Source organism: Bos indicus, chromosome 9 (assembly GCF_029378745.1).
Source record: "Bos indicus isolate NIAB-ARS_2022 breed Sahiwal x Tharparkar chromosome 9, NIAB-ARS_B.indTharparkar_mat_pri_1.0, whole genome shotgun sequence".
Taxonomy (NCBI): Eukaryota; Metazoa; Chordata; class Mammalia; order Artiodactyla; family Bovidae; genus Bos; species Bos indicus.
This window is the reverse complement of record NC_091768.1, coordinates 71,140,234-71,154,099: the sequence shown is the minus strand read 5'-3', so window position 1 is coordinate 71,154,099 and position 13,866 is coordinate 71,140,234. Positions and strand designations below refer to the sequence as shown.

Genomic DNA, 13,866 nt, shown 5'->3' with positions numbered 1-13,866 from the left:
AGAGGCTTAGTACTATTCACCAAGTCTCAAGCTTCTGTGATACTGGTGCTTATTTTCATGTTTCCCCTCTTCGTTGCACATGGGTATATATTTATGAAGACTGATTATGTGGAGATTACTTGGTAATCCAGGTGACAAAAAGCAAGTGTCTTAAGGTGTTTGGAACTTAGTTTTAAGATGTAGCCATATATATAACTGAACGGATATCATACCCTTGTAATGTTTAGCCTGCATTTCAGTAGTTTATAAGAAAACATTTTATTTGATACTTGTTAAAATGTGAATTTTTCTAGATAATGCATCTACTTGGCTGTTTCTTGTGGTGACTGCTTCTTTAAAATTGTTATATTTGAAACAGCTCATCATTTGCAAAATCCAGAATATACTCCCATTCCAAGGGATCTTGTCCTTTGCTCACACCCTGTCTTGTGGTATACTGATTGCACTTGCTTTTGTGTTTACCATCTACCCTGTTTTCTCTTACATGTAAAATTTTGTTTTCTTCAATGTATTCTTTTTTAATATCATGACTTATATTCCTTGATGATTTCTTTATATTCTTGGATTATGGGAGGTTTTTACCTCTAAGTCTCTTTGGACTTTCTTTCTCAGCACCTGAGGAAATGGCTTCTGGTTTTTGGAAACTTAACCTTAGCAGGTTGCTACATGCTCTTAGGACCTGCCCCATTCTTGCACATTAAGAGGTAATCTTTTTTCTTCTTTGAAATTTTTGGCCAAATATTATTAAGAATTATTTTTTAAAATTTTGGTGTAACACTGATATGCTTAGTATCTTTGAATCTTATTATTTAAATAATTATCAGATTTAGGACTATACTGAAATATTTGTTTTACTGACAGTATTACTGGATGCTAGCAATGGTCTAAGCAAACATCAGTGCATAAAATCTATATCAAATGAGAAAAATGCTTATTTTTCCTTTGTGTTTCAGTTGCAATTTGTACTTTATTTTAAAAATAGCATTTGTTATCTACCTTTAGCTGATTGTTCTTAGAATATGCCTTTTCTTTTTTTTTTTTCCACCACTTCTTGCTCCTTGAGGTAGGAACTAAATTTTTTTGTTTCTGTGTCATCGTTAGTATGTGGTAGCTGCTTACTAAAGCTTGTTTATTATAATTTCTTTGCTAAAATAAAGTGAGCTACTTAGAGACTTTTAGGTACCTCTGGGACAAAACATGACATGGAAAAAAGCAAGGATTTCAGAGTCCTTCATGTTTGGGTTTGTATTCGGACTTTCTGCCTTCTTTGGTGTGTGAACTTGGGTAACTCATTTAACTTCCAAGAGCCGAGGTCTTCTTATCCACACATACACACAAAACACGTGATAATTGTGCCACTGGAATAACTTTCTTTTTTTTTTATTTATTTATTTTTAAATTTTATTTTATTTTTAAACTTTACATAATTGTATTAGTTTTGCCAAATATCAAAATGAATCCATCACAGGTATACATGTGCTCCCCATCCTGAACCCTCCTCCCTCCTCCCTCCCCATACCATCCCTCTGGGTCGTCCCAGTGCACTAGCCCCAAGCATCCAGTATCGTGCATTGAACCTGGACTGGAATAACTTTCTAGGCTCAGGATGGAGTGACTCCAGCCCAGGGTGCTGAAACCTTTCATGTCCCTGTAAATGTCCCTCCTGACCAGAAAGCAGTATATCCATTCAGCCAGTCACCCCCCAGTCGCCAACCCTGCTCTGGCTTTCTCATCCTAGACAAGATAGACTGTGTGGCCCTGGCCAGTCAAATATTTTCTGATTTTCTCTTCTTTGTTCTTTACTCTTTACCTGTAAAAGCTTCCTGCCTTCCATCCCATTTTGCAGTCCTCTGAAAGGAGACCATACACCTCATGAAGTGTTAAGTAAAGTTTGCTTCTATCACCTAGATTGTCTTCTTTAATTGTTTTAACAGACTCACATGGCAGGGTCACTGCAAGGATTCAAAAGAGCAGTGGATATGAAGTAACTGACATAGGGCCTGGCATGGAAGGAATAGCAGGTTCCTGTCACTTCCTTTACCACATCCCTTTTGTGCCCTTTTTCAGTCAATGGAATTTTAAAACTAAGTGCTTGAAGGAGGGATGTTAATATTGACATTTTAATCAACTTTGAAAGGATTTTATATGGTGATAAGGCAAGTTGACTCCAGGCATGTGACACGTGTGGCCAAAGACCTTGGGATAACAGAATGAATTGATTTTTTTCCCATCAAAATGTAAAGATCAGATGGGAATAAGAATCAGACTAGTCTTGTAATCTGTGAAAGAAACTTCTCCCAAGATCCTGCCTACCCTTTTTGGTATGAAGCTTTGTTGTCTCTTTCAATGTTAATTTTTTTTTTTTCTCTAAAACTTTTTTGCAGTCAGCTCTGGTTGTTGGTGCTGATATTAGTCATAAATGGTATCTCTGCTGGAATTGGCTTGATTCCAACTTTCCCAGAGATTCTCAGTTGCGCACAGTAAGTTACTTCCGTTGCTTGAACTGTTGTAGTTAGCAGTAAACATCACAAGCTTTCTTGAATTTCTCAATTTTGTAGGATGTTGGATATTTTTTTACATTACTAAATCTTCATGATTTCATGTCACACAATATTGTTATAAATATTATAAGCAACTATACAATAATGTAAATGATGATATAGAGTAATATTAATACAGTGATAGGTAAAATGGGTTGTGGATAGAAGCTTGGCTTGGTTTACACCTTGGTACAGATTTACTTTTAAAAAGTCAAAGCATATATATATGTATATGCATAACTGAAGCCCTTTGCTGTACAATAGGAATGAATGCTGCTGCTGCTGCTGCTAAGTCGCTTCAGTCGTGTCAGACTCTGTGCAACCCCATAGACGGCAGCCCACCAGGCTCCTCTGTCCCTGGGATTCTCCAGGCAAGAACACTGAAGTGGGTTGCCATTTCCTTCTCCAATGCATGAAAGTGAAAAGTGAAAGTGAAGTCGCTCAGTCGTGTCCAACTCTTAGCGACCCCATGGACTGGAGCCTACCAGGTTCCTCTGTCCATGGGATTTTCCAGGCAAGAGTACTGGAGTGGGGTGCCATTGCCTTCTCCAGTTAGGAATGAATACAACATTGTAAATCATACTTCAATACATTTTAAAATAAAGCCAAAGCACAGTGGAAAGACCTCAGCATCATTTCCTTCTCACAGTGGAGGTCCATGCAAGGACACAGAGTGACCAGTAAAATGATTTTAGTACCAATTCCAGTGTGTGTGTTTTCCTCCCTCACACCACCAAGCACGTCTCTGAAACCAGGTGGGTGTCCTGCAGTTCAATTAATTCTGAAACCACTTAGCTGGAGATAGCAGCAGATCCCACAGGTTAAGGGCTCAGTCCCACAAGACTGCTCTCTGCTTCAGAAGCAAATTTCAAGTACAAGTTGTTACCTGTGCTTCTGACCCACTGGCTGTAAATCAGCAGTTCCCATGACTTGGATTTGATTAATTTACTAGACTAGCTCATAGATCTCAGGAAACCAGTCAGATGACAAGACACAAAGGGCAGTGAGGTCCCAAGCAATGGAGCCTCTGTCTGGGCCCAGCACTGTGGCACGTGGAAGCATTCTGGCTACCCAAGCTGGGAGCATTCTGAACTCAGTCCCTTTGGATGTTTATGAAAGCTTCATTACGTGGGCATGGCTGATTAAATCATTGGCCAATTGGCAATTGATTTAATCTCCGGCCCCATTCCCATCCCTATGAGGAAGGTGTTTGTGGGGGCTGAAAGTTCCAACCCTCTAATCCATATTGATTCTCCATGCAACCTGGGTGCTGGTCCCAAAATCATTTCATTGATACAACATAAGACACTTTTTTTTTTTTAATGGCTTTCATCTTTTAGGAAAGTCCACAAATTTTAGGAGCTCTGTGCCAGGAATGGGGAAGAAGACCAAATATATCTTTTTATTATGAAGTACTATGAGTTTGAGTTAACTCTGGGAGTTCGTGATGGACAGGGAGGCCTGGCGTGCTGCAATTCATGGGGTTGCAAAGAGTCAGACACGACTGAGCGACTGAACTGAACTGAACTGAATACCACGTCAGGCATTTGTGACTTGGCCGTCAGTCTTTAGTAGATGTGATGATGAAGAACACAAAGTGAACTTGAGCAGGAAAATAACTGTTGGTTTTGATGTGCCAATTCAACAATCCTCATAGGAATAAGGAGCTGCTTCTGTATTTTCTGAAATTTGCCCATTGCTCTCTTTACATGTTCATTTCATTTTAAGGTTTCTTAATTGTAAACTTTCATAAACATGTAATGTCATGATTCTTAATATTATATCCTATATATACAGTAGAATCATTTCTAGAAAACCCTGGAGTAACCATAACTAGGAGAACATCTTCAAATTAGGTTAACTTTTTATTTTAGAAATGGAGTGCTCTTGCTGTTGGGTTTGTCCAGATTATCCCTGGTTTGGTTTAATTTATCTACCATACGCTATTCCTTTGTTTCATGAAAGTTTCCCTTTTAATCATGAATATACTCTTGTTTCTTTTTGCAGTGAAAATGGATTTGAAGAAGGATTAAGTACCCTGGGACTTGTGTCAGGTCTCTTTGGTGCAATGTGGTCAGTTGGGTGAGTAGCTTTGGAATTTACTTCACGCTTGTCAGTTGGAGACCACTACTCCCACTTTACAGATGGAGAAATTCAGACACTGAGAGGTCAGATGAGCTGCAGGAAGGTGCATAATTCTCTTAGGGCAATTGCTGCAGTTTTGACCCATGCTATCTGACTTCAAGATAAGTGGTTATACCAACAGTTTTCTCATATACTTTGTCTTATTTAAGTGATATTTTAAAGTTCTTTTAACAGGAGCATGTCTCAGGTTTAAAGATGTATTCATTTATTCATTCATTTTTGTATCTGTTTTTTACTCTGTACTATGTTGTTGTTCAGTTGCTAAGTCATGTCTGACTCTTTGCAACCCCATGGACTATAGCCTGTCAGGCTCCTCTGTCCATGGGATTTCCCAGGCAAGAATACCGAGTGGGTTGCTATGCCCTCCTCCAGGGCATCTTCCTGACCCAGGGATCAAACCCACATCTACTGTGTCTTCTGCATTGGCAGGCGGATTCTTTTCCTTTGAGTCACCAGGGGAGCCCACTCTGTACTATACCAGAGAGAGAATTATATGCTAGCTGCGTAGCTAGCATCAATCAGTATGTACTGAGTTATTTTAAATACAAATACCTGGAGAGAATATAATAAAAACTCTTTTGAATGCATGCCATCTTTTTAAAATTCTCATATAAGGCACCAACTTTTCAGAAGCAGTCATAATTTTAGGATTGTTTAAACATTTAAAACATCATCCTTTTCAGGTAGAGTTATTTTCTTACTTCCCTTGTGACTCAGCTGGTAAAGAATCTGCCTGCAATGTGGGAGACCTGGGTTCAATCCCTGTGTTGGGAAGATACCCTGGAGAAGGGAAAGGCTACCCACTCCAGTATTCTGGCCTGGAGAATTCCATGAACTATACAGTCCACGGGGTCAAAAAGAGTTGGACACGTCTGAGCGACTTTCACTTTCTATTTTCTTACACCTAATGCCTTGTTCTGGAGAAGGCAATGGCAACCCACTCCAGTACTCGTGCCTGGAAAATCCCATGGACAGAGGAGCCTGGTATGCTGCAGTCCATGGGGTCACTAGGAGTTGGATACAACTGAGCGACTTCACTTTCACCTTTCACTTTCATGCATTCGAGAAGGAAATGGCAACCCAATCCAATGTTCTTGCCTGGAGAATCCCAGGGACAGGGGAGCCTGGTGGGCTGCCGTCTATGAGGTCGCACAGAGTCGGACATGACTGAAGCGACTTAGCAGCAGCAGCAGTGCCCTGTTCAGGGCTTTCCAGGTGGCTCTAGTGGTAAAGGATCCGCCTACAAAGCAGGAGACAAGATGAGGGTTTGATCCCTGGGTCGGGAAGATCCCCTGGAGGAGGGCATGGTGACCCACTCCAGTATTCTTGCCTGGAGACTCCCATGGACAGAGGAGCCTAACAGGCTACAGTCCATGGGGTCACAAATAGTCAGACAGGACTGAAGCGACTTAGCATGCATGCACACGTAGTTTCAATATAATGAATTGAAGAGGTCATGTAGTCCGTAAGAAGTAACTTTTTTTGGCTCTATTTAATTCTCTTTCTTTTTTCCACTGTTAGTGCTTTTGTAGGACCAACGCTGGGGGGATTTCTCTATGAGAAAATTGGTTTCGAGTGGGCAGCTGCTCTACAGGGTCTCTGGGCTCTGACAAGCGTGAGTAATTAGTCTTTTCCTTTCATTTCTCTTATGTTTATGGAGAAACATGACTTGGATAATTGACGTTAACCATATCTTTCATTTTGTTAAAGGGACTAGCGATGGGCTTGTTTTATCTGTTGGAGCACTTGAGGAGAAGGAGGAGGTATGGTCAACTCTGGACCTTTTTTCCTCCCTTTAAAATTTGGCTTGTGGGAGACCAAAACAACATTTTATACCCATTCTTCCAGTCTGAAGATCTCTGGGCACTCTGTGCCTCATTACTTGATAGACACATATATGGAAATAGTTGGGTAGTGACGTAGGTACTGAGTTTATTTTTAAGGTGAGAAATATTGAGATTGGCTTCTTTTTTCCTTCAATATAGATCTGAACTTCAAAATATCCTTGGCACAGAGGAGGAACGGACTGCTCTCTTGTCTGATGAAAGGTAGCCTTAGGAATTTCAACCAGTACAGGACTGGAAGATGGATGCTCCTGACCTTGAACATTAGTGTTGGACTTTCTTAATTTTTATGCACAAAACTCCGTGGACTCCACACGAGCATCCTGGAAATGTTAACATAGTTTTGGGTGATCCTGTGTTGGGCTACACATCCTGTCGTCCTGAAGAACTGGCCTACTGAACAGTCATATTTGAAATCTTAAAGATGAGAGGAGTCGTTGAAAATGAACAGAAGTTTGTGGTTTGAGTGGCTAGACTTGGCCTTGAAGATGTGTTGACTCTAGGTGTCCTATTTCATCTGTTTACTTTATTGAGTGCACTGATTCTGTGAATGTACCTTTTTTATTAACAGGAAAAGAAATGAATTTATTTGACATGCCTATAAGTAATGTAAAGATAACTCAAAATATACAGAATAATTACTGTGAAATCAGTTTTTAAAGTAGTTGCTTTCCCTGTGTCCTGAGTTTTTGTTTGTTTGTTTTTGTTCAAAAAGCAATTTCCAGCCTATGGTATAAAAACTATTGTATATCATGGCCATCAGCTCTTCTAAAAATTTTGCTTGTGTGAAAGGTACAAGAATAATATTACTTAGCACTTCCAATTTTGTAACATACTGTGAATTAGGATCTTGACTTATAAATAATGCTTGGTTTAATATTATTCATTTCTCTTAATGTCTCTGTTTTAGTTCTATCCTTTAAAAAATTAAATATTTCCAATAGATGTATCCCATTTACAGAGCAAGTGAGTCCACAGGAATACCTATTCTGTGTTAGGGAAGGGGGTCCTCTGACTTCATGTAAAATCCATGTCGTTGTTTTGAGTGAATCTCTGCTGAGCAACTCTCATACCTCCTGATCCATTTTCATAGTGTAGTAGCCACATATACCACCCCCCCCCCCAATTTTTTAGTAGACTAAATGGTTTTTCATCTATTTAGTAATTCAAACATATTGAATGCCTTCTCTAAGCAGACATTGTGCTTGGTATTACAAAGTTAGCCGTGATCAAGATAAACAGTCTAGCCTTTATGGAACTAATATTTCAGTGGAAGGGATAAACAATAAATAAATACCAGAATCTCTATCTATGACAGAAAAACCTGGTGATATGAAAGAGTAATTGGCTGGAGTTGATTAGGTGTGAGGATCCTCCTTTAGATAAGGCCTGTCTGTGGAGGGGCTTTTGAACTGAGATCTGAAGGATGACAATGAGGCAGCCATTGACAGGGAAGAGCCCTCCTCAGTTTGCACAAAAAGGCTTGACATGGTCAGAGAGAAGGCGGCCGTGGTCCACAAGGCTGGAGACCAGTAAACAGAGGAATTTGGAGAGGTGGGGAGGGAGTGGCTTATGAATGGAGGATGCCAGAATTTGATTCATATTTCAGGAAGCTCATTGTGTTTGCATACTAGGGGTAGAGGGAAATCTTGGAAGCTTTGAGAAAGTCCTTAATAGTACCAAGCAAGAAGGTGATGATGTAGAGAGAAAAGGATGTGGTCCAGGGAGTGCCAAGCCAAGCACAAATGGCCTATCACTCCTCCCCCGCTTGCTGGAGCGGCTCTAGGACCACTGTGACCCCAGCCCGCTGCACTCGTGTGCAGTGCGGAAAGGGCCAGGCCCGGAGCATCCTGGCTCCATTCCAGTGCGGAAAGGGCCAGGCCCGGAGCATCCTGGCTCCATTCCAGTGCTTTTCTTCCAGGGGTGAAGGCTAGAGGAAAATACGGAGCTGCTGCTCCTCCGCGCAGCGGTCAAGGATGCCGCCGAGTGCCTGCAGTTCCCAATTCTGCCACGTAGGGCCGCTATTAAAGCACCGCCGGGATCCGTCAGCGGCTCAAAGAAGGGCAGTGGGGCCGCAGCTTGAAACGCCCCGATCTGGCGTCCAGACGTCACTCAGGACTGTCGGCCTATTACCGTTAGTGCGCTGCTGACTGTTGGAGAGAAGTTCAAAGTCAACGCAAAGATTCCAGGCTGTCTGGCGAGAGAAGTTTTTGTTCCGACTCCCCAAACACCGCTGTCCATACGTGCTGTGGGTACTGGTGTATTTAAAGCCACTTTGTACCAAACCAACTTTGCACTTTCCTTATGTTATGATTTTGAAATATTAAAGTAAATGACAGAAAGGTTAGAAGTATGAGAAATGATAGCAGAACTTTGAACAATGAAACCAAGAAGTAGGTCAAAACTATCAAGGGGAATCTTTGTGTTTATGGTTGGTTGGTTTAGTGGCTAAATCATGTCCGACTCTTGCGACCCCATGGATTGTAATATGCCGGGCTCCTCTGTCCATGGAATTCTCCAGGCAAGAATACTGGAGTGAGTTGCCATTTCCTTCTCCAGGGCATCTTCCCAACCCAGGTCTCCTGCGTTGAGGCAGATAATTTATCGATTGAGTTGTGGTCTTCTAAACGTAACAAAATGTAACAAAAGTACCCAGTTTAAAAGAACTCCTTTTTTTTTTTTTTAATGAGGCTGAATGTAGAATATAAGTAAAAAATATTTTTATGTTAAGATCATATTGCACCCTATATACATATATGACATAGAGTAATCCAAAGAATAAACAGGACAGATAAATAAAAATCACAGATTTTTAGAAATTAAACTTAAAAAAATTTGTGATAATTGTTGATTCACATGTAGTTATAAGAAATAATACCCAGAGATCATCTTATTCTTTATCCAGGTTCCCCCAAAGGCAACAGCTTGTAATACATATAGTACAATATTATAACCAGGTTATACTGGTAGATTCAAGATAAAGAAAGATTCCCAGTCTTCAGATTGCCCAGGCTGCCACTTTTCTTTCACATCTACTCCTTCCTTAATCTCTGGCAATCACTAATCTGTTCTCCATTTCTGTAATTTTGTCATTTCAAGAATGCTGCATAAATAAAATCATATAGTATGTTATCTTCTGGGATTGCCTTATTTCACTCAGCATAAGACTCTTGAAACCCATCCACATTGTTGCATGTTTCAGTAGGTCATTTCTCACTGAGTAGTAGTATATGATATGGGCATACAGCTGGGTTGTTCACCCACTGAAGGGCATTTGGGTTGTTTTCAGTTTTTAGGTAAAACAAAGCTGCTATTAACATTCATGTACAGGTTTTTGTGTGAAAATGTCTTCTCTGGGATAAATGCCCAGCAATACAGCTGTTGAGTTGTAAGGTAATTGCATGATTAGTTTTTCCCCCAAATAACCCATATATTTTACATAGGAAATTAGATTTGGACAATAAATATTAAATATTACACATCAATGAAATATTCTATTTACTTGCTTATTAAGTTATCCAGATTTAAATATGTTAAACATACCTTCTCATATCTAGCTGGCAAGAGAGGTGGGTAACAAATACTGAACTGCCAAATGATTTTCACTAAATACAATTAGTAAGTGAGAAGTAAAGAGCTGTTATCTTTTATTTATAAACAATCATTGCAAAAGGGAATGATTTAAAGACTAGTTATGATGGTTTTTTTTCCTTTGGTATCAGTATCATATGTCTTCAATTTATGAAATAAACATGCAGGAGAGTAAGACTCTGAAACAGCATACTTAGAAAAAGTAAAATGTTATCTAAAGTATTAACAAATGAAACAAAACTTTACATATTGAGTTTTCCATTAAGAGCAACCTGCAACTCTTAAAATATTTGCACTATTTTCTGTCAACTACAAATTGGCACTTGCCATGGGCACTTACCCTCTATCTCTACGAAGATTAAATTATTTGCTGCCACCTCTACTGAGTTTCAACACCCTCTGGAAGGACTTCAGTGTGGAGAGCAAAAGTGAGGCACTCTGTGCTCAGGGGGAAAAACTAGCAGGACAGATCTTCACATTGTTAGACATTTTCAGGAGCCTATTTTATGAGGCCAACTCTTGTATCTCCTCATATCTAGAAAAGCACTAAAATCCTTCATGGTGGAAACTGTTCCTCCTGACTAGCAGCAACTTCTGGAAAAATATGTGCTTGATTGCATGTATTTCCCCCTTCACCAAAATCATAGATATACTGACCTTCCTCCATCTGTCTCTTTGAAGCAGTTTCTCAGAGCTATCTGAAGTGCAGTCTTCCAGGCTGCAGTCCTCATTTTGCCCAAAATAAAACTTAACTGGCAACTTCCATGTTGTGTGTTTTCTTAAGTTGACCTTTCTTTCAGAAAATCGACAGATCCACTTTGAATCCCAGTTTATTTGTAGGTGACAATCTAAGAAACATGATATTCAAAAATAGCTTGTGGTTTATAGTTTAGTGCCCTTGCATCAGCAGTACAAAAATAATCTGGAATGTTATTTCTTACTGATCACGGTCAACAGTAGCACAACAAATACAAAAAGCAGTACATGATTATCATTTTTAAGTTTTTGTCATTCAAGATAAGTTTGAACACCAAATCAGTTAAGTCCCATTGTTATATGTTTCAAAAATTACAGCCATGAAATCAGTTGTTGGCTGATTTCAGTTTCTTGTTGGCATGAAATCAGTTTCAAATCAGAATTTGAAAAGAGCTTCTTTTTTTCTTTTAAGAGAATTAAAGCCATTGTAGGTAAATATTTTGTTTGAATACGTTGACCTGAAACAAATAGATGGCCAGATATTTCTTCAACAAAGATGGGTTTATTTGGAATCAACAGAGAACTGCAATTCAGGGTTCGTAGCCATGGTGAGCCATGTACAAGTCCCCACACAGCAAGGGAAGGAGAACACTTTTATAAAGGGAAAAAGGAAGTTGGAAGGCCACTGGTAAACAAACAGGCCTTAGGATTTCATTGGGAGAGTCCTTGCCAGGAAAGAAGATGAATTTTTCTTTTCCCCATTGGTCGCTGCTATCCTTGCAGGATATGAGAGCTTCCCCTCTGATCTCCCAACTCTATTTAATTGAGATTTCTGTTTACTAAATTTTTGCAAACATCATATTAATACTTTTCATTCAAACATTTTCAGAATGAAAGTGAAATGAATGGTTATATTCATTTCCTCTGTTGTTTTCTATTGCTATTACTGGTTTGCTGTTGCCTCTTTTATTTATGTATCTGATGACCATCAGAGTTACCTGGTTGTCGGTGTGTCCATTCCTAAGAGCTAGGTCCAACCTGCAGATCTTGAACACGAATAGTATGAGGACAAGGATGTTCATTATGTACCAGTGCCATCTGGTAGTAAGGAAGTTGCAAGATTTAATTGCATGCATGCCACTGCAAACTCTCTGAAAGAAAAAATATACTTGAGGTCAAACACGTGGTTAATTGGAAAAAAATAACTGCACAAGAAAGATCTTCTCACACTTTTTCATTCCTGTGCCTGGTGAATTTATCTTGATTTGTTCTCAGGACTCAGAGGAGCAAGAACTCCCAAACAGATACAGTATATTAATTGATCTTCCATATAAATAAATTTCACTTAGCAAAGCCTAAGATTTGGATTCTGGGTGGGTCAAAGCAGACAAACACAGACTTCAGCTTTTCTTCTCTATCTTTGAATATAGTCTGGTGAATGGCCCAGCTTACAAGAAATGGAAGCTGCTGCTCATAAGGAAATTCCTTCCTCACTGAGACCTTTAAATTCTCCACAAACATTTGTCTGACCTCTTCTAGAACAGGGAACAAGAGGCTGTGGGAGGTACTGTGACCCTGCCCTCCTTCCAAGTATGACTGTCACTCAGGAGGGGTGGGGCTGTGACTAGTTTTTAAAGCAACCCCCAAGTGGTTTTCCAGAGCAGTTGTACCATTTCACAATCTTCCCAACAGTAACGTATGACTAACCCAGTTTCTCAGTAAGTTTTTTTTGTGTGTATGTTTAAATAAATAGGTTTAAATAATATAAAATAAAATAATAGAGCGATGCATGAAATAGGGAGAGTTTATTGATAAGAGAGCAAATCTGTGGGACTGCTAGAGGAAAAACCATCCAGATGAGCTCATAGAAATGGACTTTAAGTTAATAATTCCAAAAGAAGCCATTCAGGTCAGGCTGACTTTAGAAGACAGGAAACATGAACGATTTTGAGAAAATGAGAAAATAGAGAAGTGAACTAATTGACATTCTTTTAGCAAATTAGTTGCCAAGAACAGGTAGGCATCTGACCTGAGAGATTTAAAGACCCATGTCAAAGCTGTACTGGACATTACCCTCACCAAAGGGCCTCCACCTTTTGAGTGTGAGATAATAATAACAGCAAAAGCTATTCAGCCCACTTATCAACACTTTGCAGCTGAGAGAAATGTAAGGAGAGGACGTGTAACTGGCTCATGGCCGTACACACAGGGAGTGGTTCAAACCCAGGAATTCTGTCTTCAGGGTCCAAACTTTAGCTATTATCTGATATGATCGTGACACTCAATACAGTGGGAAAAAATTCATGCCATGTAAGCAAATAGTAATTAGATGCAAGACCATGCAGAATTTAGTTATCTCTACCTGGAGGAAGTCCAAGACTGGATATGTTTTACAATAGAAGAAAAATATGCTAAAGAGAAAGAATATGGAATAAATGTAGGAGTCAACTGTAGTTAGGCCTTGAAGGCTAGGAAGTGCCCAGCTTCTATTGTTCTATTACCTCTCCTGGCTATTTTGTCATTGTTCAGTATAAATCATGTATTGAGGTGACCAAAAAATTCATTTGGGTTTTCAGTAACATCTTATGGAAAAAACTCAAATGAACTTTTTGGCCAACCCTATAGTTCCATCTGGCCTCTATGACTGCTTGAAAGAAAAACCCAGTAATCAGAGTTGCCACACTAGAATAATATACCACCTCCTTTTCCTGGTGCCTAAGGTGTCAGCCTCCCCTGGTCACCTGCTCTCTATACAGAAAGTAAACCAAAACAGAAACTCAGAGGTGACTGAAGGAGCTACAGGTCATGGAAAGAAGAAAGCAGATGGGATCCAGCCAGGCGTGGGTGGGGGATTTCACGTAGACCAAACTCGTAAGTAGTTACCTCAGGCAACAAACATGCTTTTTCACATCCTTGCCCATGAAGAACAAGGTAAATTATTGGTGAATTATTGTGGTGCCCTCATATTGCTCAACAAAACAGTAAATGTACCACTGGTTGATGCTTTTCTATTTTTAACCTATCTTTTCATTTTTTTTTCCCCGTGTAAG

The 13,866-nt window shown here is 39.6% G+C and overlaps 1 protein-coding gene and 1 long non-coding RNA gene across 9 annotated transcripts in view; one reads left to right on the top strand and one right to left on the bottom strand.

The window, feature by feature from the left end:
- SLC18B1 (solute carrier family 18 member B1) overlaps positions 1-9,661 on the top strand; it is a 54,543-nt gene extending 44,882 nt beyond the window's left edge. For 4 of the 7 annotated variants that reach the window (XM_070796179.1, XM_070796180.1, XM_019967457.2 and 1 more), the window contains 6 exons: positions 613-704; positions 2,385-2,480; positions 4,548-4,622; positions 6,207-6,300; positions 6,396-6,448; positions 6,671-9,661. In XM_070796179.1, the coding sequence (XP_070652280.1) occupies positions 613-704; positions 2,385-2,480; positions 4,548-4,622; positions 6,207-6,300; positions 6,396-6,448; positions 6,671-6,737 (477 nt within the window). In that variant the 3' untranslated portion in view covers positions 6,738-9,661. Of the gene's footprint in view, positions 1-358; positions 432-612; positions 705-2,384; positions 2,481-3,189; positions 3,296-4,547; positions 4,623-6,206; positions 6,301-6,395; positions 6,449-6,670 lie in introns of those variants that run through there. The other 3 variants (XM_070796182.1, XM_070796183.1, XR_011568494.1) reach the window with 3 other exon arrangements.
- Positions 8,974-12,330, bottom strand: LOC109563959 (uncharacterized). 2 transcript variants are annotated; one of them, XR_011568496.1, is made up of 3 exons: positions 11,815-12,326; positions 10,778-10,968; positions 8,974-9,111 (listed from the first exon to the last, which is right to left on the bottom strand). It is a non-coding gene; the product is annotated as an uncharacterized lncRNA (long non-coding RNA). The 2 variants fall into 2 exon arrangements; XR_011568495.1 differs by having other exon boundaries at positions 9,052-9,152; positions 11,815-12,330.
- Between the last annotated feature and the right edge of the window lie 1,536 nt (positions 12,331-13,866).